This window comes from Lytechinus pictus, chromosome 1, assembly GCF_037042905.1.
Source record: "Lytechinus pictus isolate F3 Inbred chromosome 1, Lp3.0, whole genome shotgun sequence".
In the NCBI taxonomy this organism is placed as follows: Eukaryota; Metazoa; Echinodermata; class Echinoidea; order Temnopleuroida; family Toxopneustidae; genus Lytechinus; species Lytechinus pictus.
Genome location: NC_087245.1, coordinates 38,614,284 through 38,642,170, shown reverse-complemented (window position 1 = coordinate 38,642,170; position 27,887 = coordinate 38,614,284). Strand labels below are relative to the sequence as shown.

The 27,887-nt window shown below is 36.4% G+C and overlaps 2 protein-coding genes across 3 annotated transcripts in view; both read left to right on the top strand.

The window, feature by feature from the left end:
* Positions 1–63: 63 nt before the first annotated feature.
* Positions 64–15,395, top strand: LOC129266921 (oxysterol-binding protein-related protein 1-like). Its single transcript, XM_064102383.1, has 13 exons — positions 64–243; positions 2,806–3,560; positions 4,132–4,292; positions 5,061–5,172; positions 5,552–5,637; positions 7,675–7,887; positions 8,841–8,885; positions 9,332–9,402; positions 10,172–10,235; positions 11,293–11,394; positions 12,972–13,121; positions 13,319–13,421; positions 13,903–15,395. Exons 2-13 carry the CDS (start codon positions 2,855–2,857, stop codon positions 14,040–14,042), a joined length of 1,953 nt encoding a protein of 650 aa, XP_063958453.1. The 5' UTR covers positions 64–243; positions 2,806–2,854; the 3' UTR covers positions 14,043–15,395.
* Positions 15,396–27,471: 12,076 nt separating this feature from the next.
* LOC129266913 (oxysterol-binding protein-related protein 1-like) overlaps positions 27,472–27,887 on the top strand; it is a 36,349-nt gene continuing 35,933 nt past the window's right edge. Inside the window, exon 1 of one of the 2 annotated variants that reach the window (XM_064102366.1) lies at positions 27,472–27,705. The gene's annotated coding sequence lies outside the window, so the exon portion shown is untranslated. The remainder of the gene's footprint in view (positions 27,706–27,887) is intronic. The other variant, XM_064102372.1, reaches the window with a different exon arrangement.

The window sequence follows — 27,887 nt, the reverse complement described above, 5'->3', positions numbered from 1 at the left end:
CAGATCAGAAAGAATATACCATTTCCTGAATATCACGTGACAAAGAATATTAGCATGTGACAAGGACCTTTCGATCGATCACGTCACGTACGTCTGCTGCGCCTTTTGTAGATCAATCATGGGCAGCAAAATTGTGGGAAGAAATGAGATAGTTTACATTTATTTACATTTCGAATGTTGACATTGTTTGGATGATATACAGAGATAAAACTTTGACTGTAAGAAGGGAAACAAACAGATCCGGTGAGTTAGTAATAATAAATGGCAGGTGCACATTGAGGTTGGAATTTCCGCACCAGCTTATCCTTTGCTCCGCCATGGGCATGGCCCATGTCCGCCAGGCCCTGCCCCCGGCTCTGCCCGTAGCCTTGGCCTGGGAATACGGCATTGCCATTGGCCTTGGCCTGAAATGAAATGGCCAAGATCACGATCGCGATCATCACAACATTGTGTGACTGTGCCATATTAATTTGATTATGGGCATAGACTGAAAAAAAATAAATGCTCGGATGAACATTTATTTTAATTTATTAAATATTATCGGGCATGTTTGTTTGTAGTACTATTGTACTTGTAGACCAAAACTTAAAACAAAAATAAAAGCTTCTGTCTCTGTTATATTTGTTTGGCTGAAGCTCAACTCCGTTGGCTCCACTCACTAATTATTACAGAGACTGAAGTTCTAACTCGATCTGTACAGGGACTCAATGGCCATATGTTTATGTATTAAGTTCAGATAAACCAGGGAAGTGGGAGTTGCGCGACAGCCGAAGCAAGTCACTTTTTAAAGTTTTTTTCCTTTTAATTTAAGTTTATTTTTCCCCATTTTGGTGCATTTCAGGCCAAAACGAAATAATAATCTTAATTTTGGTCCAGTTCTTTTTGTATATTTTTATGAAATAAAGACAAAAATCTATGAATGAGCCCCGTTGGGGGATTTTGCATTGTTAACCCCCTAATGGCAGCTGCACGATCGCGAGCCGTCTGTGTATGAGGAGAAATTAAAAAAAAATGAAAATGTTAAAAAACTCCTCGAAACAGACGGCTGCCAGCTGTAGTTTGTTCGTAACTAATCATGCTAAGTAATTGATGAGCTGGATCTGGGCATTTATTCAGTGAACAAGGTTGGATCTTGGGGTATGACTTAACTCTACTTAGAGTCGCACTTACTAACATTTATTATCGTAAAATAGCCTTACAACAGACATACTGAAGCTTTTAGACATGCACTCATCGGATTAAAATCCCATGAATGACTAAAATGCTAGAGCAAAACAATAAATAATAGATATGGAAGGCACTTGCTTTATGGCAGATCTGTTTGATTTTTTTGGGAAACTATCTCCTGTACATAATACAGTACGGTGGTGCTCAAAAGTTAGTGAACCCAACCAGAAAATGAACATATTTAAAGCATTCAAGTCCTGCCATGTCTTAGATATTTGATTGTGAAGTCAGGCGATAAAGTATTACATTCAATAAAGTTTGTTTCTTTGGGCTCGCCGAACATTGCAGTTGCGTTTCCACATTCTACACTCGTCATTAAAGGAAAATGAAACCCTTGAAACCAGCTAAATCCATATCAAAGAGAAAAATCAAAGAAACATATTGTTGAAAGTTTGAGGAAGATTGAATGAATAATAAGAAAGTTATGAGCATTTGAATGTCGAGATCACTAATGCCATGTAGATCCTCCCATTGGCAATGCGACCAAGATCTGTGATGTCACACACGTACAACTCCCTCATTACTTTAGTACTTATTTCACTTATATTCTCACTTTTATAGAGTCTATCAAAAGGTGAGGTGTTCTCTTTATGAGAGGACAAGTACAGAGGTTTCACAACATTATATAATTGAATCGTTTGTCATATGATTAGAATGAGCAAAAAGAGATGTTTTGGGGTATATTTTCAGTGTCCAAAAGGGGAGAGTTGTTCATCTGTGACATCATAGATCATGGTCGCATTGCCAATGGGAGGATCTCCATAGCATTAGTGATCTCGACATTCAAATGCTCCTAACTCTTCTATTGCTAGTCCTATTTTACTCAAACTTTTGTTGATCTTATTCTTTGATTTTTCTGCTTTCACAAAAGCTAACTTGCTCCAAGAGTTTCATTCTCCTTTAAGGAGTGATTCTTGTAGTGGGGTTCACTAACTATTGAGCACAACTGCAGATTTCTCATTTGGTTGGAAATACAACCAATTGATACTCTGAGCCACTCCAAATGTAGCTCATTTTCCTCTACCTCAAGGTAGCGTGATGTGTCAATGATCCTGACATGTGCCACCATTCGACTTATCAAACTTATTTCAACATTTTATCAGCCGAGTCAGTCACCAAACACAAACCAAACATACTCATTCAATTGTGAACAAGTCATTCTTGTAGTCCTTATAATGGAGTTGCATTTGAAGGCACGGGCGGATCCAGGATTTTCTAAAAGGGGGGGGGGGCAATTTTTTTCTGAGGAAAATTTTGACACGCAAAAGATATAAGAAAAATTTTCAACCACAAATTAAGTAAGGATATTTCGTACCCGAAAAAAATTGACACGCAAAAAAAACCCCTCTGTTAAAATGGGGGGGGGGGGGGGTACGTGCCTGCTGTGCCCCCTCCCTGGATCCGCCAGTGTTTGAAGGGAATTTAGTTTCAAATATGTTCTTCATCAAACAGTTTGTGGTGTTGCCTTCTTTCATCCCCTATTTCTCTCTCTATGTAGCCTATACCGTGCATTTATGCAGTTTGCCTTTAGGTTCTCCAAATTTCAAATTATTATTTTGATGTTTCTTTATCATCTAGATATTGCCAAATCTAATTGGGAGTGTTCCCTGGCATCTAGTAGACAATAATGGCAGAACAGTCTCCTCCAGAGTTTAAGGATTGCCAGGAAGAGGGTGAACTGCCTGAAGGGATTGAAATTGAAACTGAAGCATCCGAAAGATTGAGTGGAACTGAACCGAGGCAAACTTCCAACCAGGTTCAGGATCCACCTTTGAGGAAAATTGATTTGGAGAAAGTGGAAGAGCCGGTATCTGGAACGGTCAAATTCTTTGACTGTGATGCTGAAGATGAAGAGGGGCAGCAGGAGACTGTCAGAGATGCTGCCAGTATTAGAATCGCAGATAACTATCCCACCATTACAAAAGGTGCAGAAGCAGTCGTGACTGCGATAAATGAAGCCGGTGATCCGGGCATGGTGAACGAGAAAGGATGGATGTTGGGAGATGACGATGATAGGATGCAAGAGGAAGAATTCAGGGAAGCTAAGGACAACAGATCTATCCTTCAAGATAATGATAACAATGGTGTGGCGAACAGGATTATCCAAGGAGCAGAGAATAGTGAAATTGTTGATCACGGTATTAAAAAAGATCTTGAGAGAGCTTCAAGCTTCCAGAAAGGGTCGGGAGATGGTGTTAAACCAGAGGATGAAAAGGAGGACATGGAGCTGCTACTTGTTGCAGCACGACATGGAGATGCATCAGGGGTACATAAACTGATCCAGAAATACGAGCAATGTGACACGAGCTGCAATTTCAGTGTTAATTGTAAAGGTGAGAGTAGAAGTTGTGCATTGCTTTATTACTCATTATCAAAGAAAGGAAATGATTTTTGGAAAGGTCAACAGTTTGCTAGGAAGTATTGGACAAACTGATAAAGAAAATATTTGCTTCATAGGAACACACCCAGTATTAAAGAAAAGGTGATATAGGGAATAACCAGCAGTTTGCAAGGGACAATGTTTTATTAAAAAAAAAGTGTTATCAAAGGAAGTGATGAGTCTTATTAGAACCCCCTCCATGGACCTGGCCATGGATGATTATCTATTGTTACTAGGGGTGCTGTGACATTGCTCAGCACCCCCAGTAACAATAGAATAATCCTCCGTGAATAGGTGCCTGCCCCCCTCCCCCAACACACATGAATATATTGCAGGCTAAGATGACAAATGAAAAGATGAGTCCCAAGATGAATAGATTGCCTTATTAAGAACTTATGTATTTCCAAGTTTCTTCTCATGAAGACACTCAAAGTCATTTGTATTTTTGACTCTTCTCATTTCTTAAAGTTAGAGATCGTGTACTTTTATTCTCAGACAAATGTATTCATTGATTTGATACCCAGGTCAACAAAAATCAAATCGAGGTTGGAGTCCACTCCATCTTGCTTCTTACTTTGGTCATGAGAAGGTTGCGTTGGTTCTGTTGAGTAACGGAGCTAACATCAACTCAATGAATCCTATGGGAGATACCCCTCTTCACAAAGCTGCTTATATTGGCAGAGAGGTCAGTAATTCACATTGTTTTGAGGTTCATAATGATCACAATATTTCTGTTTAACAGGTACCGTATATTTAGAGATGTTAAAATATATATTTTTTTTAATTTTCTCTTTGAATTCAAGTTCTGTGGATATTCCATTTGGAAGTAGAGTAGAAGGCTTATTTTCTAATTAGTTAACCTTTTCTGCCCCTAGCTGGCATTCCATTGGATAATTTCTGTTTTGTATTGATAATTCTTTGTTCTCTGAATTGTTATGTATTTTTCTGTGTTATCTTCATTTGCCAAATAGATAATGAAACTAAATTCTGTGTTTGTAATGATGTGTAGTGTTCGATCAGCCCCCTCCACCTGTTTAAAAACAGCAGTCTGATTAGGGTTAAAATATAGATGACTCTGCCTAAGCCGACCTTCCATTCGTCGGATGTTCGCCTTAGTCGAAGCATTTTTTTAGACCAGGGACCCCGTATTGGCCCGTAACACATAAAGCAATCACAAGTGAAAGAGCAATTCTAATTGGTTCCTTGTCAGTCTACTGAGCAAAATGCGCATGCAACGATGATTTTGATAGGCTGTTTCATTTAGTGATTAATCGCTATTAAACCTTTGTGTTACGGGGCCCTGGTTATTCAAAACATGTATTATATGATACCCTTTTCAAGTCAAATTTCTCATAAATCAAACAAATTTCTGTGGTCCCAAGAGATTTGACTTAGTTAGAGTTACCTGTATTTGATTTTTTTTAAAGTCAAATTTGCTCTCTTTCTTCACCAGGACATAGTGCAGCTGTTAATAGAGCATGGTGCTGACGTCTTTGCTATCAACGGAGAAGGCATGTCGCCCAAGGAACTAGCACTTGGACCAGAAGTCAAGAGACTACTCGAAGGTATTATGTTGTTCATCGATTTTGCAATTTTTACAGAGGTGGAGATACGGGGGGGGGGGGGGCATTGTAGTGTTATTCTATCCAGAATCAGGATAAATTTCTGATGGTTTACAGGCCCAGGACAAACAATATTTTTCTTTCAGATTACAACACTAAGCCAGGGAAATACTGCGCCCTTTTGAATTTTCAAGAAATGGGGAGAAAAAATGGGAAATAATAAAGAGGTGGGGGGAGAGAGATAAGTCTATAAAAAATAAAGGGTCACTATTTTTTTTTTGATGAACCCTAAACAGGTAAGGGTTTCTCATGTTTACTTTATACCCAAGAAATTCAAGTACTTGTAGAATCATTTTTTTTTCTTCCTTTTCTCTGATTTAAGGTGCTGAACAATCACAGCAGCTTAAGTCCCACCAAACTTTACTCCATGCTGCATCAGATGGGGACATTGAAATCATGGCAAAAGTGGTGAGCATGACAACTAAACCAAGGGGGGGGGGGGGAAGCGAGGGAAAGAGAGAGGAAATTGGATGAAAGGTATGGGGAAGATAGATAGATGAATATTGAAGGAGAAATAGACAGTCTTAAGGATAGGAGAGGGATATTTAAAGAAGGTGGGAGGGGTGGGGATGTTTAGTAGAGGAAATGATAGTATCTAGGAACAGGGAGGGGTATGGATGGGTTGAAGGAGTGAGATGAATAAGCTGGGAGGGGTGGAGGAGGATAGTAGGGGGTAGAATAGTAGGGGATGGGGATGAAAGGGTTGAAGGAGAGAGAGGAAGAAGATGGGAGAGGTGGGGGAGGGTAGTAGGGGACAGAGGGGGAGGGGATGAAGGGTTGAAGATGAGAGAGAGGAAGAAAATGGGAGGGATGGGGGATGGTAGTAGGGGACAGAGGGGGGGCATGAAGGGTTGAAGGAGAGAGAGGAAGAAGATTGGAGGGGTGGGGGAGGGTAGTAGGGGACAAGGGGGGTGAAGGGTTGAAGGAGAGAGATGAAAAAGGTGGGAGGGGTGGGGGAGGGTAGTAGGGGACATAGGCGGGGAGTGAATTGTTGACGGAGAGAGTGGAAGAAGATGGGAGGGATGGGGAAGGGTAGAGGACAGAGGGGGGGGGGGGGGTGAAGGAGAGAGAGAGAGAGGAAGAAGATAGGAGGAGTGGGGGAGGGTAGTAGGGGGCAGAGGGGGGTGAAGGGTTGAAGAAAAGAGAGGAAAAAGGTGGGACGGGTGGGGGATAGTAGGGGACAGAGAGAAGTTGAAGGAGAGAGAGAGAGGAAGAACATGGGGAGGTGAGAAAGATAGTAGGGGATAGCATAGTAGATGACAGAAGGAGGGAATGGAGGGGTTGAAGGAGATGTATAGGAAGAAGTGCAATGGATAATGTATAGGGAGAGAGCTGCAAGATTTCATCTGGGCAAGTTGCAAGGAGAAGTATTCCCACACATTAAAGCAGATCTCCCTCCAAATTAATGTAATAAAAGTGAACAAATAAGAGTAGCAACATGTGCAGTATGTTCACGTTTGTGTACACATTCGTGCAAAATTATCATGAATTTAGATGAAAGATTATGTATGTCCATTTGAGGTGCTACATGTAATTTAGTATGTTCTGCCTTTAAAAGAATGTGAGGGTAGAAAGATTGATTTAGAAGATATCTTTTAATCCAGCCTGAGAACATAATCTGTCAAAATTCTTCTTATTTCTCTCTGAATAAGAACAAACTGCAATGTATCCATGTTAGAGAATAACCAATACTTAGTATCTACAATATAATTATGTAGATATGTATTACTCCCAAAATAGAGTAGATCCTTATCTCTTGAGTGCCATAGAAAGGTCAGTCAAGAACATAATGAGGTTGATAACAACTGATGAATCATTAAAACATCCAATATATGCGCTTTAACATGCAGCAGCTGTTTGTAATAGGTCCATGATAAAGTTAAGGTCATGTACTTCAGACTGATAGCTATTTGCACAGTGAACAGAATAATAACTATTTGTCGAGCTTATAAATGCTATGCTAAACCAATCCTAGCACGATTTTACTGTGTTAATATGTTCATATAAAGAGATAACAAGATATGTTTTGAATTAATGTTGTACAGTAAATGACAAAGTAACAACAGATGAACAGAAATAAACTGATGAATCTTTGTATAGTATTTGTCACTATTCTCGAAAAACATTTTTGATGAAATCGTTGCTGTTCTCTACTTTCTGGTCTCATAAAATTGGGATTGATTTAGTGCTAGATATAGGATGAAATTATAATAATTTTCTTAGGCATTCTCTCTGTAAAAATGGCCTCATTTCAATTCATATTTTGTACAGTGCATTGGTAATTGCAACAGAAATCTTATTAGCATGTGAATGAGGACAGCATAATGTTTACAAAGATGGGAAATTAACTGTGCATCAAGGTCTTAATTAAAAAATGCAAGAATTAAAACTTTGAAGAAAAAAAAAGCAAATTCTAATCCATACAGTTTATCTTTTTTTTGTTAGCTAAAAGGCCCAAGGCCCCCTGACATAAATTGCACAGACGCAAGTGGAAATACTCCTCTCCACCGGGCTTGTTACAGTGATCAGCGAGAGGCGGCCATTTTCTTGCTTCAGAGTGGGGCGAAGGCTGATGTGAAGAACACCAAGGGTCAAACGAGCCTTGACCTTGCCCAGTCGTACCACATCCGACAGCTGGTCAGCCTTCGTCCAGTAAAGGTAGGGAATAAGGAAAGAACAGACTCTTCGTTTAACTTTATATATGCTTGATCTTTTCTCCTTTTCTTCTATTGAATGGTTTGGAATAGAGTTTTGTATATTTTACAAGGGGCACATCCAAGATTTGATATATTGAGAAGAATAGAAAATTGTTTAATTTTGCTTAGCATTCTTTTTATAAATGCACCAAAAAAAAAAAAAAAAAAACAGGGAAAAGCTATTATTGCTACCAAAAAGGACCTTTTGTCCCCCTAAGAAAAAAATAATAACCCCCAAACAAAAGAAATCAAAACAAAAGTTATCACTTTCTAAAATGGACCTTTTTGCATCCTCACTTCAAAAAGAGAGGCACAGGATTGTTGGGGGGGGGGGAAGGCAATACTCATAACATGGTTCTAATTCAATTGTTTACAATATTCCTTTAGCAAAAGTTTTTTTTTTTTGGGGGGGGCACTTTCCTCCTGTGTTTCCTGGATCTTTGCCTGTTCTCGTATGGAATGCAAATTGTATTTAGAGATGTGATAAGAGAGTTGTTATTGATCACTTTCCAAATTTATATACGGTAGATCCCATTTCTGACCATTTCAAGATGTAAACCGTGTTTAGAAGACTTTTTTCTAAAATACTGAATAGGTCACTCTCCACCCAGGTGAGGATTGTGATACACATTAGCTTGAACAATATTTTTATACATTTATTAAAGTTGCTAAAATGATCAAATCAAATCGTCAATTATAATGTTTTCTTTTGTTGAAAGTGTTTTTTTTTGTAATGTAATTGATTTTAATAATGTACTTATGTGTTTTTATGTTTAAGGGGACAAATTGATAAATAACAATGGAAAAGTGGTATGAATATAAAGATTTGAAGTTAGCTGTGTACTGTTTATAGTTGATTAACATTTCTTAATAGTGTCTAACTAACAAATCATTTTACTATTTTCTTGATTACAGGTGGTTCAGAGCTATGTCAATAAGTTTGAAGGACCGCTTTATAGGGTGAGTGAGAGACACCATTATTTAAAATTTGGGTTCTCATTTAGCAGTGTGAGTTCCACTTGGAGCTTATTGATTGATTAATTAATAGATTGATTGATTCATTCATTCATGTATTTATTTATCCATTCATTTATCAATTCATTAATTGATTTGTTTATTATTAATTTTTGCTTTATCTATTTATTCATTTACTCATATATTCATTCATTCATTCATTCATCCATCCCTCCATCCATCCATCCTTCCATCCCTCCATCCATCCATCCATCCATCCATCCTTCCATCCTTCCATCCATCCATCCATCCATCCATCCATCCCTCCATCCATCCATCCATCCATCCATCCATCCATCCATCCATCCATCCATCCATCCATCCATTTTACTAATATACTTTTTATTTGTTCATTTAGTCATTAATGTATTTCTTCATTCATCTAATTGTAGGCTGGTTTGATGAGAAGGCGACATCTTTGGGTGGTACTTGACCAGGGTATGCTGAGCTATTACAGGAACAGGTAAAATCATCATTCAATGCCAAGAGAAATTTATTGTTTTTATAATCAAGCTAGGATATGAAATTTCCTTATTTTTTGAGCCCTCAAGATCAAAATAGGTATGGAAAATTTAGTAAATTGATTAAATTGAACGTTTTATTTTTTTTAATTTATAAATTCCTTTGTTGATTACAATGTAATTCATTATACATCTATTTAATTATTAATTTGTTTAGGTATTTAATTATTTATTTAGTATTTACGTTATATATTATAGATATATTTGTTTATTATTAAAAAATATTGGCATTATCAGGATATTAACAGTCAGATTGATTTCATCAGGCATAAGTCATACTGCATGTTTGATTTTTATTAGTGACAGATGAATTTAGCAATTGAATAAGGAGATATTTTCTATTTGATGTAAATTATTTTATTTCATATCAATAAAATTCTGCAATCAATACACTTATGTATTGAAAAATCCATGTGTACATAAATATGTATACAGATATATACACCGGGTATATACAATACAATAGATATTGAAATAGAGTCTAAACATGGCCTGAATGTAGGTCTATGCTTAGTTTTATGGAATAATTAATATTGCAATATCATTAAATTGAACTAAACTAGGTCACAAAACAAACTGATCAAACTTTTATAAGGGCACTGCACAAAGTTTAGATATCTATCATTTAATTTGCAGTGAAGTGATGTTTTATAATTCTTCTACCTTCAGGTTTTAATTTTTTTTGGATATAATTTCTCTGTGTCTTTCCAGGGCTGATGCATATACAGGATTGAAGAGACAGGGCTGCAAAAGTCTGGAGCATGCCGATATAAAGGTCTGTACACAAAAGAAATAGCAGGAGGAAATTTTATGGCCCGTATTCTGAAGTCAGGTTTAACTTAGACCATAGTCTAACTCTGTGCTAAAATTATGGGAAGCCAAACGTTTCAAAATTTTGTTTACAGTGAATGCTTCTCATGTTTACTGTGCTCTTTACTAATTCTTTAATGGTGAAGACAACTGTCATACTTATCCTTCCCAGGCAGTTAATAATGTTTTGGGAGCTGAAACATCGAACCTCTAATATTAGAGATTTATGTAACAACTGGCTTTCCCTAATTAAACCAAAACTTAAAACCAGAGTTTAGATGAAACCCGACTTCTTAATGTGGGCTCATGAATTAAACAGTTTAGTCCATTTTACTACCTCACCACATACTCATTACTCATTCAAGTTTTGAACAAAATAACAAAATAGTAAGAAAAATGTGTGAATTGGGGCAGTACCCATGTTCATTACTATGAAAGATGTATTGGTAGATCAGTTTTAAGATGGCTGAGTGCAATTGAGAATTGAATAAGTAAAGATATATTTAACCGACCGATGATGAATCCAAAGTGAAGTGAAGAATTAGTAATCATCAGTGAGATCCCTGGAAACCTATAGGCCTGTATTCTAAAGTCAGGTTTAACTTAGACCACAACTCTGTGCTTAAATTATGGGGAGCCAAAAATTCAAAAATTCTGTTTATATTGTTTATTTCTTATGTTTACTATTTTGTTTCCTTTTGCTTTCATGATGAAGAAAATACTTCAGTTATCATTCCCAGATGATTATGAACAATTTGAGTGTCAAATGAGTTAATAAATTGGATGTGTACTGTTAAGGATTTGTGCCCCAATTGGCTCTCCATACTTAAACCACAACTTTAAACCGGGGTTTGATTTAAACCCGAGTTCAGGATACAGGCCGAAGTGTTTAAATTTGAAAAAGAAACACAGTAGTTTATAATAACCCCCCCCCCCTCCTCCTTCTATGACGTATAGAGCAGAGTGCTGCATCCCGTTTCTGTTATTGTACGTTGTACTTTGTATTGTTCTTTGTTTTTCAGATCAATGTTGATAATGATTATATGTTTGCTGTGAGGTACAATGAAGGATCGACTCATCTCTGGATGCTAGATGAAAAATTCTCCAAAGACTTGACAAGAGAGGTGAATATGTTTTGTAACTTCAGGAGGTTTCCATGGCGAAGAAGAATAGTGTAGTAGGTTTCACGGTACACCACGTATCTTTCTTGGGCAATTGTTGGTCCTGAAAAGGACGTTTCGACAAGTGTGTTCTTGTCGTCTTCAAGAGAATGAGCAAAGTTTGTAAAAGCAGGCCTTACATGTATCTGATTGGCTGGATAATTCACATGACATCCACATATGCGGACCTGGGTGACAACACACAAAACCAGAACGACAGGAAATGCCGTCAGTTAGCAACATCTGGCTTACTGTTCTAGACAAAGAGGCTAATTAGCCTGCCGGGACGTTCCACACATGTGTGAGCATTGCAGTGTATGGGTGGAAGTGGTGGCTTTGTCATTCATGCTAATCATAGCGGGAATGATAACTGACGGCATTTCCGGTCGTCGCTGGTTTTGTGTGTTGTCACCCGGGTCCGCATATGTGGATGTCATGTGACTTATCCAGCCGATCAGAGACATGTACCCTACTTTTACAAACTTTGCTTATTCTCCTGATGATGACAAGAACACACTTGTCGAAACGTTGAGATTGGGTGGTCCTTTTCAGGACCAACACTTGCCCAAGAAAGATACATGGTGCTCCGTGTAACCTACTACACTAAATATGTTTTGCTTCTCAAGGCTTGCCTCTCACAGTCAATTGTGACCAGCCAACCCAAACCCAACAATATCTTGTTCTTGTTGTTAACAGGGCTCTCATTCAAAAAAGAATTTATGCGCCAATCAAAATTATCTTATCATATCACTAAAATATTTTGATTTTTATTATTTTCAGTAAATAAGGCTTTATATTTTAGATTTGAAATCACGCAAGCGCACGCAAGCTTTGTTTTACTCAGTATGCACTGTAAAATATAGCGCCTCTTCACTTAACCAGCTCGGTACATGCATATTGAGCCACATCATTGAGCCACTGAATCGGTTCGGCAACCGAGGCAACTCAGAATGAAATACATCCTCACGAATGATTTTAAAGATTTGAAGTGAGCTTCAAAAAGCACATCCCAAGCTTTTAAATCATAAATAACTTGTTGAAATTGATCAACAATGGCCCACACAAGTGCTTGATTGAATGCAGAAAAAAAATTAAGTGAGAGCTTCAAAAAATAAGGAGAAACAAGGTTTGAAGTTCTGGGGCCTGTTTCATAAAGGACTTGCAACTGTTGTAACTTTGCCATTATGGCAACTACCATGGAAACCTTGATTATGATTGGCTGCTGAGTCCTGTTTCCATGGTAGTTGCCATAATGACAAAGTTACAACAGTTGCAAGTCCTTTATGAAACGGGCCACTGGGTTCGCTCCAGCCTGAGATGTGCATATTGGACAAAGTCAGTGAAACTTCTAAGCATGCAGTCTGCAAAAAATGGTGTCGAAGAAACTCTTGTACCTTGTCTTTTCATTCAACTTTATTAATTTAGAAGTATGAAGAAAGAACTACTTTTTCAGAGAAGTTTATTTTCTTATTTAAACTTTTTGGAGACCAAATTATTACTTTTGCTATTTACTGCTCTGTTTTGATTCTTCCAACACCTAGAAATGGATATCGGCTCTGAGGGAGCATCGATCCTACAGTGAGAGATTGGCTAGTTCCTGCATCATTGCCGACTCTGATTCGGATGATGACGAGGAAGGAGAAGATAAGAAGAAACTCCTTGCCTTGAGCTCCATCCAAGATACATTGAAGGTATGACCTTGCTGAAATGAAGATGCAAATTGAACCTTTTCTTTTTCAATATTTTATACTTTTTTTCTCTCTTTTCATAAAATCTGCAGTATATTTTATGAAAAATGTTTTCCTCAAAATCATATTGGGCACATGCATGTCTGTTGCAGAGGAGTTGGAAATTAAGTTATTAATTCTCTCTCCTTTTTCAATTCCAGAATGCTCAAACACGACACCACCTCTTGGAGGAGAGCATCAGAAATCTTTCACAATGGATGGAAGGGTTCAAAGGCAGCACAGATAACAGTATTAACATTACAGGTATATACAGTCAAACTTGGGGGTATTTGTTGAATGGACATCATAACTTTGAAAGTTTATGGATCTAGTTCGTGAAATGTGGACATAATCTGAGGGTGATCAAGTATCACTGATCATCTTGTACAAGTCTTAGGTCACATGATCAAGGACAAATGTCATTTAGGGTCAGTGAACACAGTATTTTATTATCATATGAATTGTGTTTTTTGTGAATAATTATTCAATAGTCGTTTTTAAAGTCAGCACAGCTGCTATAATGAATCGCATGATGCAGGCGAGACTGCCAGAGGCGTTCCACTTGTCGTATGTTTGACATGGGGCTGAATAAGTTAAAGTGAGTTCTGTTACATTATATCTGCTTTCTAAAGTATTCAGCATGTATTTTCTCATTTGACTTGACATGTTGATTTTGATACTGCACTGGCATGTAAACTACAGGTAATATTGAAAGTCATCCTTTGCCGCCATTCCTCTTTGTCAGAGCTAACCAAACGGCTGGAAGGCATTGTTGATAGATCTCACGAAGCTTGTAGCGCCCTCTCTAGTTGTATGGCTGTGGTGTCCGGCCAGGAAGAGGTATGTATTGTGCATGAAAAATATTATGTCAATCTTTATCACTGATAGCCGACTCTTAGTCTTATTCAGCTCTCCTTTATTTAAAGGGGAAATATGTGGCAGATCTTGCTCTGACTTATCAATACAGCAAAATGGTAATCATTATTTCAGTTGCTTCTGTTCTGCTTCCGAATATTTCCACATTCAAATGTAAATGCAGAATAATAATAATACCAATATGCTTATATAGCGCATATCACTGCCAAATGCATCCCTATGCGCTTCTTTGGATATTATTACCCTGGATTTAGCCCCGCAGCCTTTTACAGCACGGTGGCATTTCAAGGAATGAATTCCTGCCGGGTACCCATTTACCCCACCTGGGTCGAGTGCAGCACAATGTGGATACATTTCTTGCTGAAGGAAATTACGCCATGGCTGGGATTTGAACCCACGACCCTCGGTTTCAAAGTCCGAAGACTAATCCACTGGGCCACAAGGCTCCACATTAAAATGTAAATGCAGAAGCCTGGGATCGTTTCATGGAAGGACTTGTTGGATGTTTTATCCAACAGTTACCATAGTGACACAGAGCTGCCAAGTAGTACGATTTTTCCGTATTTAGTACGTTTTTGCAACCAAAATACGGCAGTACGTTTTTTCTTTAAAAAATATGTTTTTTGTATAAAAAAAAAAAAAAAAAAAAAAAAATTTACAAAATCGAAATTTATTGAGAAAAATCATCTCTATATGTCTCTATTTCATAAAACGTACACAAATATGGTTATTAGATCAATGTAATTTCAGGTAACTTTTTTTTCATTTTGTAAAAACCAGGGTGAGATATACAAAGTTTCAATGTTTTTTTTTTTTTTCATCTGCAAGAGCAGTGCACATTTTAGCTTGCATGCAGCTTGAGCGCCGTGATGGGCGAGTGCGCCAAGCATTTTATAATGAAATACACTTTTTTTGGGAAAAATACAAAATATTTATCTCACACGGTAAAAAGACTGATTTTTTTGTCAAAATACTGATTTTGGGGGATAAGAATACTGAAAATGCAAAATACAACTTGGCAGCTCTGGTGACAGAGCTTTTCAGCCAGTCAAAATCAAGGGAAGATGTCAGATCCAACAAAATTGTCGGTAGAAAATGTTTATGAAACACTCTCCTCGGCCACGTAGCATAATGCTCAGTGATTGATCATGGGGCTAACTTTAATGATCGATTGCATTGATCATTGTGTATGATCAAACATAAAAATCAGTAATAGGATCGATCGCTATGCTCTATGTTATAGGGCCCAGGTGGGTGTTTCATAAAGCTGTTTGTAAGTTAAGAGAGTCTTTAAGAACGACTGGTGATCCTTTCTTGTGCAAAATGGTATATTCATTGGCGATGGTTAAGCGCGTAAGAAAGGTTCACCAGTCGTTCTTAAAGTCGCTCTTAACTTACGAACATCTTTATGAAACAGCTCCCGGGTCTGAGTCTCTGTGACAGTTTCATCCCCAACTTCTACCAAAGCTTCTAGTAAATTGCATGCCATTTTTTAATTTTGCACACATGGACCTGGTGGCTGTTTCATAAAGCTGTTCGTAAGTTAAGAGTGACTTTAAGAATGACTGGTGATCCTTTCTTGTGGTACCGTATGTTTATTGGCGATGGTTAAAAAAGCGCGTAAGAAAGGTTCACCAGTCGTTCTTAAAGTCACTCTTAACTTACGAACAGCTTTATGAAACAGCCACCTGCTAGGTCCATGTTTATACAATGTGTATATTCCAATTTGTGCTAGTCTTTTTGACAAAGTCCAGTGAGTGAGGATATGATGTGTTCCAAATGCCACGCAGGGACCGGAAGGAGACCAGGCAGTGATGGAGAGATATTAAAGGTCAAGTCCACTCAAAAAAATATTGATTTGAATCAAACATAAAATCAAACAAGCATGATGCTAAAATTTTTATCATAATCAGATGTAAAATAAGAAGGTTATAGCATTTCAAAGTTTTGCTTAATTTCACAAAACACTTGTATGTACAAAATGTGATATATTTTAATTTTCTATTCATTGTCATGTGAAACAACATTTTATATCTCCCTGAATATGTGAATTACTGTTTTAATATTTTTGTGGTTCAGTCAAGTTGCTCCTTATTGTCGAATCTGTAATAGATGAAATATTGTAGAATTAAAACAAAAACAAAAGAAATGGTGAGTGAGAGACATGATAGACTCTCTCATTTGCATATGTGCACTGAGCTGTACATTTAATTGTTTGTGAAAAATAAGTAAAACTTACTTTCAGGGTTATGCTTGTTTGATTTCTCTCTGTTGACTCAAATCAACATTTGGGGGGCAGACTTGACCTTTAAATAGGCCAGAGTAAATGTGTTCCTTCACAGGGGCCTTTTTTATTACAGCAGGGGCACAAAATATTAATTATTCATGAGCATACTGATTGGACCAATCCACACTGCTAATGCTAACACTTGCGAGGGTGACTTCGTTTGTGTGTTTATTTGTGTATGTGTAATAGTGTTCTTTCCTTTTTTACAGTAAAAATCCAGAACCAATATAAAAATTGTCTTTTTTTTTCTAATTTTTTTTTCTTCATTCTAATCATGGTTTACAAAGAATAAAATGAGACCAAATACCAAGAGTTTTTCAGGGTCGTAAAGGTGAAGAGTTAAGTTGAGTTGGTGGTGATTTTTTTTTTACCTGATTGCTAAAAAAAGCATGAATGCATGTACGCAAGCAACCAGAGGACCGACATCTTAAGGTCCTCTCCGAGGGACCTGGTAATGAGGATCAGTGCCTTACTATAGGGCACTAGTGCACCAAGTGGGATTCGAACCCGGGTCACCGGAATACGAAACCCCCACTCTACCATACCCTTTGCTACTTTCCAGTTTTTATTTTTTGTGCAATATCCATGCCTCATATTGATATCACCAACTCACATATATTTATTTTCATTATTTTATATATGCTTTTCATTTGTGCTGTTATACTTTGTTGTCAAATTCTGGAAAATCATAGATGTTGCTATTGAGGAATTGATAAATGTAAAGGTCCACTTTTTTAAACAATGGTTCAGGTGTATATGACTTTGCATATGCAGTGCTCCTTTTTCTTTGGGTATTGATGAAAGTGTTGTAGTTCCTTAAAGCAGATACAAACCAATAGCGCCATCTCGAGTCCTCAACTATTCACACCTGGCCAGTTTCCTGACCCATAATGCTAGTGTAGTCTAGTAATATAGACCCATTTGAATGATAACATGTTAATTAATTACTCAATACATTTATACCGCAATAATTATGTTACCCAGTAGCAAAACACTTACTTTTCCTCTCAAAACATTTTAGTTTCTCTATACAAATACAATTATAGGTCAATTTATTCTCTGTATATAGTATCAGTAGATATCTAAAAATGTATATTTTAAGACTATGTATTTATAACACAGTCAATGAGAAACCACACACAGTTCACTCCCCCTATAACATATTGTGTACTTTTGTGTTGTGAAAACTTTTTTTCTTGCCAATTTCTGAGGAATGAAATTATTCATAAAGTGATTTTAAAATGGAAGTATACCTGAATATTAGATGTAATAAGGGAGGTGTGAACAGTTTTTATGCTAAACTATGATAACTGAGAGAGAAAGCAGAGTTATGACCATCATGCAAAAAGAAAAATATCTGTACTCAGGTAAGATCAAATTTATGAATTATTTGAAGTAGAGATGTACTTTTATTGTAGTGCACACCAGTTTTGATTATTAGTATAGTTGCATTAGCTGTGTCATTTTCCCCTGCCACATTTTGTTCTTTTTGTTCTTTTCTTTTAATCCCAAGTACAAACCATAAACAGAACACAGTGCGCTTAGAAACACCAGTATTAAGCGCCTTATAAATGTTATGTACCGTATTATTATTATTATTATTAAATATAGTGCATAGTAATGTACATTATTTTCATCATTTCTACATATTCTGATTATATATGTATTTGTATATTTGATGACAATAAATTAAGTTGAACAGAAACAAAGATATTTTTATATACAATACTGAATACTAACAAGTGTTTAACCTTAATGTTGTAAATCCAAATGAGTTCTTGAAAGGGAAACATGTGCGATGGAATGAAGCGACCAAACTGTGGAAAAGTTTTGAATTTTTAAACCCTCAAAGCTTAATTTCTGCTACTTTTAACTAGTGTACTCTGATTCTGATTTGTCTTCATTTTCCCTGATAATTATCCTATGCATTTTCTGCATCCAATCAAGTTGCTGACCTCAGAGGTTACTTTTCTTTACTGGCGTACAGAGGGGGGGGGGGGGGGAGTGCTCTTACCCCTAGTTTTTCACGACCAAGAAAAAAAGGGAATTTAAAAGGAAAGAAAAGGAAAGAGAGAGTAAATAATAATAATAATATAGGTTATTTATATTGCGCACATATCCACCTTGTTAGGTGCTCAAGGCGCTCCTATATTACCCAGCTAAGCTAGGCGTTCATAGCGCACACAGCTTTTTAAGGAATTACTTCCTACCGGTACCCATTTACCTCACCTGGGTTGAGTGCAGCACACTGTGGATCAGTTTCTTGCTGAAGGAAATACGCCATGGCTGGGATTCGAACCCACGACCCTCGATTTCAAAGTCCGAAGACTAATCCAGAAGGGTGAAATACGATATTGTTTTCTGAGTATCATGTCAAAATCTATCACAAAATTTGATTTTTGTAATAAAAGTGTCAACATTTTTGCTCGCTTCGCTGGCTTGCAACTTTCTAAAAATGTGATACACCATATCTTGCCCCATCATACTTTTTTGCTCATTATGCCACTGCTTTTCTTTCATTATTAATGTTTTAACCTTTACAGATGAAGCAACTTCTCGGCCCATATGATGCCTTTAATAAAGGTCAAGTCCACCCCAGAAAAATGATGATTTGAATGAATAAAGAAATATCAAACTAGCAAAACGCTACAAATTTTATCAAAATCGGATGTAAAATAAGAATGTTGTGACATTCTAAAGTCATAACATTTCTTATTTGACATCCGATTTTGATGCAATTTTCAGTGTTATGCTTGTTGGATTTTTCTCTTCTTATTCAAATCAACTTATGGTTGGGGTGGACTTGAATGGAAATTTCAGAACTATAATATCAGGGTCCAAAATATTGTCATTTTTAAGAGGAATCATGCAGGGGCCATGGAATAATTTTCTAAGAGGGATGTTGGTTTGTTGAGAAAAGTTTGTGGAGCAAAAAAAACAAAACAACAAAAAAGGTTTTCTCTGTCAGGTGAAGGTGAACTTTGTCAAACCCCTCCCCCAAAAAGGGATGTGTGACTCTGGTCTTTATGTCTGTTTGGTAAACAAAATCTTTGGGGTGCTTCAGCTCCCCCCACCACATTCGTTTCCCAGGGCAATGTTATCATGGGAGGAACCATAGCAACCGAGCCCTACAAAAATTGTGCCCTTTAAAGCATATACAGACTAGTTTTGATGCATTAAATTTATCTTCAAATGAGGGGGGGGGGTGCAAAAATTATCTATTGAAATAGATTATTTGTCTTTATTTTATCTCCCTTTTCTCTTGTGCATTTTGCATCCACCTAAAGTGCTGCCCAGGGGGCGTTGATGATGCAACATTCAGTAGAGTTATATCTAGCAGATAAGTGATAAAGTCATTTTCAATGTCATGGAGATGAATTTTAAAAAAATTATTGAAATCTTCATGCCGCTGCACTCTTATAAAACATTTACAAAAAGATAGTTCGTTCAAGTACAAAAAAAGCTTAAACATCTTTTATTCCAATAAAGAGATTTTGGCTTTGTATTTTATTTTGATGGAAGAAATAATTAAGATTTATTATAGGACTCTTTTTCTGTCACTCGCATCGCTTCCTTTTGATATTAAAGGAGAATGAAACCCTTGAAACCAGCTGAATCCATATCAAAAAGAAAAATCAAAGAAACATATTGTTGAAAGTTTGAGGAAGATTGAATTAATAATAAGAAAGTTATGAGCATTTGAATATTGAGATCACTAATGCCATGTAGATCCTCCTATTGGCAATGCGACCAAGATCTGTGATGTCACACACGTACAACTCCCTCATTACTTTAGTACTTATTTCACTTATATTCTCACTTTTATAGTCTATCACAAGGTGTGGTGTTCTCTTTATGAGAGGACAAGTACAGAGGTTTCACAACATTATATCATTGATGAATCGTTTGTCATATGATTAGAATGAGCAAAAAGAGATGTTTTGGGGTATATCTTCAGTGTCCAAAAGGGGAGAGTTGTTCATCTGTGACATCATAGATCTTGGTCGCATTGCCAATGGGAGGATCTCCATAGCATTAGTGATATCGACATTCAAATGCTCATAACTCTTCTATTGCTAGTCCTATTTTACTCAAACTTTTGTTGATCTTATTCTTTGATTTTTCTGCTTTCACAAAAGCTAACTTGCTCCAAGAGTTTCATTCTCCTTTAAGGTCATTTACGACCAAAACAATCGGCAGAAACAAGTTTCTAAGACATGAAATTGAAATGGTGCTACTGTATTTGTCATTTCTATAGAGATAGAGAGCTAACAAAACAACATTTTCTTTGTAGTTTTATGAAACAGAAGTGAAAGTTCAGCAACAGATTTAAGACTTGTTTGTAATGATCGTAATAATCAGATGCAAGAAATATTTGTACAAATATTTTCAGTTACATTACGGCATCCAAGAGCCGTAGTACTACTAATCATAACTAGCAAGATGTAAAAAAAGTAATTTAAATCTTTATTGTATAAAACTTTGTGATTTTTTGTTCAGCTAGACGACTCATTAAATGTGACGTCATTTTATTCTTGAACGGATAACGGATATTATAGATTTGCACGGCCCAAATTTATCTTTTTATACTCTTCTCTTTATTAATTTTTTTCTTTTCATTCTCATTTGCTTCTTTCTTCTCTCCCACTACTTAAAAAATCACAGGGGTGTTCACCCCCCCACTCTTTAGCGCCGTCCCTAGATTGAATTTCAAATTCAAAACTTCGTTAAGATTTTAAATTATGTTGACGATGCGCGCCACCGCATGCAGCCGACGCTACGCCGCGGTCGGAAAAGTTTTTCAAGCCTTAATGGATTTTTTGGATGCACCATTGTTTTCCACTGTTTTGTTTATATAAACTCCACAAAAAAAGTTTGGAAATCTGACTTTGATCGATAATCCTTCCTCAGTTTTAGTAAATATCAATGTGTAATTAATGTCAATAAATAGAGCATTTAATTTTCTTTAAAATGATATCCTACATGATATGATTATGGTTCACATGGAGGTGCAGTGCCTTGAAATGTGGGGCAAGGTCAAAATTCAAAAGTTGCAAAATGACACAATATTGAAAGTCACTGTTCTTTTTTCCGTGGTGATGAGTGAGTGTCTCAGCGGTTTCTGTTGAATTTGATCGATAATTCCTCATGGTTGTTAGTAAATATCAATGTGTAATTAATATCAATGAAAAGATCATTTATTTTTCTTTAAAATTATACCCTACATGATGTGATTATCGTTCACATGGAGATGCAGTGCCTTGAAATGTGGAGCAAGGTCAAAATTTAAAAGTTGCAAAATGACACAATATTGAAAGTCACTGTTCTTTTTTCAGTGGTGATGAGTGAGTTTCTCAGCGGTTTCTTGTAATTATTTTCATGCACCTTAACATCAACATTAATATGGAATCAAACACACCTCTGAACAAGTAAACACATAAAAAACAAACAAACATGCATGGGTATTTCAAACCACGACTCCATCACTACAGAAGCAGGGGCTTGATTTGAATGGATTTTCATCTATTGACACAGACAAAAGAATCATGTTCTGTAATTGACCCTTCATGACCATTTCTGCTCGTTTTGCAGCTTTTCAATTCAGACCTCATCCAACACTTTTGAATCCTGCTCTTTTAGTGATGGCATGATCATAACAAACATGGTATCATTTTAAAGAGAATTAAATGATCTTTTGAATGATGTAAAATATGCATTGTGCAAATTTGGGAGTTGGGTGAAATTAATGGCCAAACTCAGATTTCCAAACTTTTTTGCTCGTTTTGCAGCTTTTCAATTCAGACCGCATCCAAGCAACACTTTTGAATCCTGCTCTTTTCATGATGGCATGATCATAACAAGCATGGTATCATTTTAAAGAGAATTAAATGATCTTTTGAATGATGTAAAATATGCATTGTGTAAAATTGGGAGTTGGGATAAATAAATGGCCAAACAGAGATTTCCAAACTTTTTTTAGGGGTTTATATATATAATATATATATATATATATATATATATATATATATATAGTTTGTTATTCTTAATATATTATCTATATGTTATGTATACTTTGATTGGTATCGTTTTGATCAGCTCCGAATTTCCATTGTTTATCCGTACAGTGGGAATAAATAAATGGATGAATGAAAAATGTTTAACCTATATACTCTAAATGGTAGTGTTTTCTGCAGGATCGCTACGTCTATAACTTGTCTAAACAATACCATGAAAACCTCTGTAAAAACAGTAAGATGAAATACAAAAGATAAAGATCAAAGAAATGCATAAGAAATTGTAAAACCAAAGAAAAGGGCAGCAATTTTCCACGGTGAAAAGAAAACCTATACGACTTCCGCAACTTTGCGCATAATGTATATGCATATTATTGATTAAAGAAATAATTGTAATTTATTATGACTATGATTATATGAATCTTGCTTAAATTTCCATACAAGAAAATGGTGGAAATTCTGGAAGGATGCATGTTCGTGCCTCTGTTCACCCATTTACCGTCCTTAAATATCTTCAAAACGACCTACTTTAAATAAAGCAACTAATAAAAATCAAGTTAAAAAAAAAAGGCGCATTTTTTATTGGTTGAAAAGAATCGAGACTTAAGCCCGGCTCACACTATGCGATTCGTTGCGACGCGATTTTTTTTAATAAATCGCATTTTGCATTAAATGTGAAAGTTCCAAGAAGTAAGATGATTTCATTTGAAGTTCGGCATAATGTGAGTAATAAAAAAAATCATAATTTTGCTTTGCGGCAAGCCCTGTGGTCGGTGTAAAGTACAAATCGCCTTCAAGTTGCAGTCGATGATGACGTCATCACGATTTGGGTTTGAATTTGTTTTTATTCCTACAGGGAGGCTCGAACTAGGTTAAATTTCGATTTCCGTAGTCCTACCAATATTTTGAACTCTGATCGCTAAGATTGTATTGGTTGGAATGTTCAATGTTATTCCGATTTCTTTGAAATACAGATCGCAACGAATCCGGGTTTGCGTTTGAAGCCCGGCGCGCGCTTTACGATTCGTTGCTATTTGATTTTCAAAGAAATTGTAATAACATTTGATATGAACATTCCAACCAATAAAATCTTAGAGTTCGTAATATTGGTAGGATTACTGAAATAAAAATTCAGTCTAGTTCGAGTCTCCCTGTAGGAATAAAACAGCAATTTCTATTCCGAATCAGAATGACGTCATCAACGTGGCTGTGACTTGAAGCTGATTTGGACTTTACTGCGACCACAGGTCTTGTCGCAAAGCAAAATTATGATTTTATTATTCCTAACATTATGCCGAATTTCAAATGAAACAAAAATGACTACTCAACTTTCACATTTAAATGCAAGATGCGATTTTTAAAGGTCAAGTCCACCTCAGAAAAATGTTGATTTGAATTAATAGAGAAAAATCAGACAAGCATAATGCTGACAATTTCATCAAAATCGGATGTAAAATAAGAAAGTTATGACAATTTAAAGTTTCGCTTATTTTTCACAAAATAGTTACATGCACAATTTAGTCACATGCAAATGAGAGAATTGATGATGTCACTCACTCACTATTTCTTTTGTTTTTTATTGTTTGAATTCACAATATTTCAATTTTTACAGATTTGACAATAAGGACCAACTTGACTGAACCATAAAATGTTAAGCAATGGTAATTCCACATGCATGTCCAGGGAAACATAAAACTTTGTTCCACAGGACAATGCGGAGAAAATTAGAATATTTCATAATTATAATGAAATACAAAAGATATAGTGAGTGAGTGATGTCATCAGTTCCCTCATTTGCATACCAACCGGTATGTGCATATAACTGATTTGTGAAATTAAGCGAAACTTAAAAATATCATAACTTTCTTATTTTACATCCGATTTTGATGAAATTTTCAGCATTATGCTAGTTGGATTTTTCTCTTTTAATTCAAATCAACTTTTTGTTGCGGTGGACTTGTCCTTTAAACAATCGCCTCGTATCGGACCATGTATGTGCGCCCGGCTATTGTTCGTGTTGCATATGATTTGAACCCTTTCTGTATCTTTCCGCATGATATCTCTGTATTTATTATGCCAAATGCTCAGGTAAATAAAAAAATCGAGCAGCGAGGTGATCGATATTTCCATAATCTAATTATGGATTGGTATGCGATCGAAATCTTATAGTTTGATTTTAAATCTATAAGGGGTCGGAGATAAAGAGGAAACGGGTCGGGCGGCAAACAAGTATCCAGCACGTCTAAACTATTTATTTATTTATTTATTTATTTTGTTTTATTTATTTTATACTGCAGGGTAGGCCTGTTCAGTTCTTAAAACTGCTTTACAAAGGCGCCCTGCAGTTTAAAATACATGTCAAGATAACTATGAACAACAACAACAAACAACATCAAAAATACAAAATACAAAATATCTAACATCAGAAACAATTAACACCAAAATATAGAGTGGGAAGTGACAATTTAAACATACATATAGCATTGTAAATCAAAGGAATATCATTTCGATCTTTATCAATTCGTATGAAAGGCTTTGCATACTTTTTTAAAAACTAACAAGGAGGTACAAACTTGTAAATTTGAAGGAAGTGCATTAAATAATTTGGGTCCGATATGCGAAAGATTTTCTTTTATGTTCAATTCTAGCTTTGGGAAGCTGAAGGGGGCATCGTAAAGAATACCGTGTCCTGTATTTCACGGGCCGTTTACATACTAAAGGTTTTAAATAATTTGGAACTAAATCATTCATTATTTTATATACAAGAACACAATACTGATATTTTATACGCTGATCTACTGATTGCCACTTCAGTGACTGCAACAAAGAAATTTGTGATGTATTATAATCTTTTTTCAAAAGCATTCTGGCATATTTATTTTGAAGTTTTTGTATCTTATCTAAATGTATTTTTGCACTGCTTCCCAAAGATGTAATACAGTAATCAATGTAAGGTAAAACCATAGAAAAGTACAGCTTCTTCATAATATCAAAGGACAGTAAGTGCTTAATCCGCCTTACACAACCTATTGCCCGAGATATTTTACAAACGATATTAGTAATATGTTCGCACCAAGTCAAGCCCGGATCGAGCATGACACCTAAGTATTTAATCTTTTTTACATTTTCTAATTGTATGTTCCTGAATTTCACTGACAAATGAGCACCCCTCAACTTTTTCTTTTGACCAAATACCATGGCTTTTGTTTTTTGCGGGTGTAAATGTATATTATTTAAGTCTAGCCATTTACTTATTGAATCAAAATCATCTTGCAAATACTTTTGTACCTCCTTAATTGATTCACCGTGATTAAAAATGGCGGTATCATCAGCATAAAGAGACATTTTAGAATGTACATGCAATTTCAAATTACACATGTCATTAATAAAAATACAAAATATCAATGGACCCAGTATAGATCCTTGTGGGACACCTGATTTTATCTTCAAAAATTCACTGCGACAATTGTTAATCATTACAAATTGCCTTCTGTCTGTTAAATACGATTCCATCCAGTTGTATTCATTGCCAGTAATACCATAGACAGATAGTACTTAAGTTTTGCAAGTATAAAATTGTGAGGAATAACATCAAAAGCTTTGCGTAAGTCCAAGAAAATACCACCAGTAACATGTTTTCGGTCCATTTTATCATACAAAAAGTCTGTAATCTCAGTTAGACAAGTGGCAGTAGAATAAGACGGTCTGAAGCCAGACTGACAATTTGCAAGTAGATCATTTACATTTAAGTACTTGATCATGTATTGCTCTCTCTAGTATTTTGGACAGGACTGGAAGCACAGAAATTGGTCTATAATTGTCAATATCAAATGATCCTCCCTTATGTACAGGAGTAATTCTTGCTGTTTTAAAATCTTCTGGAATAACACTAGTTTGTAAAGTTGCATTAAATAAATGGGTTAAAGGGCCAGCTATACTCTCTGCTGCCAGCTTAAGAAACTTAGGGTGAATGCCATCTACTCCGACCGCTTTCGAACAATCAATATGTAATAGTTCTTTCAAAACATCCTTGAGCCGACTTCATTAAAGAAAAGGGTATGAAAATGTGTTTTTTGGTTGATCATTATATTTTCCCACACTACGTGTCGCTGATGGATTTTGTCGAAAAAAAACCCACAAAACCTCCAAGAACCAATGAATGACAGAAAAAAAAAATCATGAGAAAATATTTATGATAAAGCATTGAATTTGATTGGAATCCCTCAAATTGCGCAAAGTATATCGGGATGTTAGATTATTCTTCTTTTTATTGAAGCATGTGCTCCTAATATATTTAGTTATTCATCAATAATATATTTACTAATTATGATATTCATGTAAGTTAGTGGGAATACCATGATTTTGATGTGTGCGCCAATTTTCGTCGCGATCACGCGCGGTTATGAAACGACGGAGAAGACTAAGGGGAAGGGGGGGGGGGCGGGGATGGGATGGGTAATCTTCATCGTTACCTTGCACCAGTCATTTTCTTCCCCGGCCTCTTCCAAACTTTGGCTGAGTACCCTGGGAACGGGGGGGGGGGGGGGGGGGAGGGGCACTCGATCCTAAAGAGGTATGTGTCGCTGGCCAAAAAAAACCGGGGCTGTTTAATTGATGGTAACCCCCCCCCCCCAGTATTTAGAAATACATGTAAAAATGGGGTGAAAAGACATGGTGAAAATGGTGTCTTGTAACGGTGCTGGCCCGAGTTGTCTTTATCGTAAGATGTACCTGATTTTGTGCTCTTTGGCGAAGTTGACGGAGTACAGCTAGCAAGCCTGCGTATGCCGACCTAACCCGAGACAAGACAAGACCGCTCCTAAACAAGGGGAATAAAAAGGGAATGAAACAAGATATCGGAAAGCAAGATATGACCCCTGTTATTCAGAATTTAGAAAAAAAAATGATGTGACATTCATGGTTTTATTCCCCTGTATTAAAACACCCTGACACTGGCGACCCTCTTGGAGAGGGAGGATGGGGGCGGGGGTGTCTAAATTTATGTGAGTATTAGCCTTTGTTGGAAAAAAATCAATCCACTTTTTTTTTTTTTTTAATAATATATATTTTTTTTCAATCTACGAATTTTTTTCAATCCACGACTTTTTTTCATGAGTGTAGCGCCATCTCTTGTTATATTATTTGCAATGTATATGGCGACCTCTCCCCACAGAAACAATTCGTTGCCTCTCCCAGCTTCGACAACGTCAGAGCTTGAAGTGGAGCGAAGGTGATCTTGTCGTGGTTACATAACGTGATTGATATAGGAATAGGAAGATACCTCTTTTACCAGTTTATCTACTACCGGTATATTGTTCAGTTTGACGTTCTATTATTCTAGAGGTCTTGATTATAGAGGTTCATTTGTGAAGTGAGTATAAGTATTCGTTGTCATTAAAATTAAAAAGTAAATGTCTCTTGGCTTGCTGACTGATGCTGTGTGTTGATCGTGTGTGATGTCTGAATGATTGATCCGGTACCGGTAATTGTTGATGATGTGGTGGGCGCGGGCCAGCCTGGCATTGCTGCTGTGTGACTGAGTGTGTGATGCCG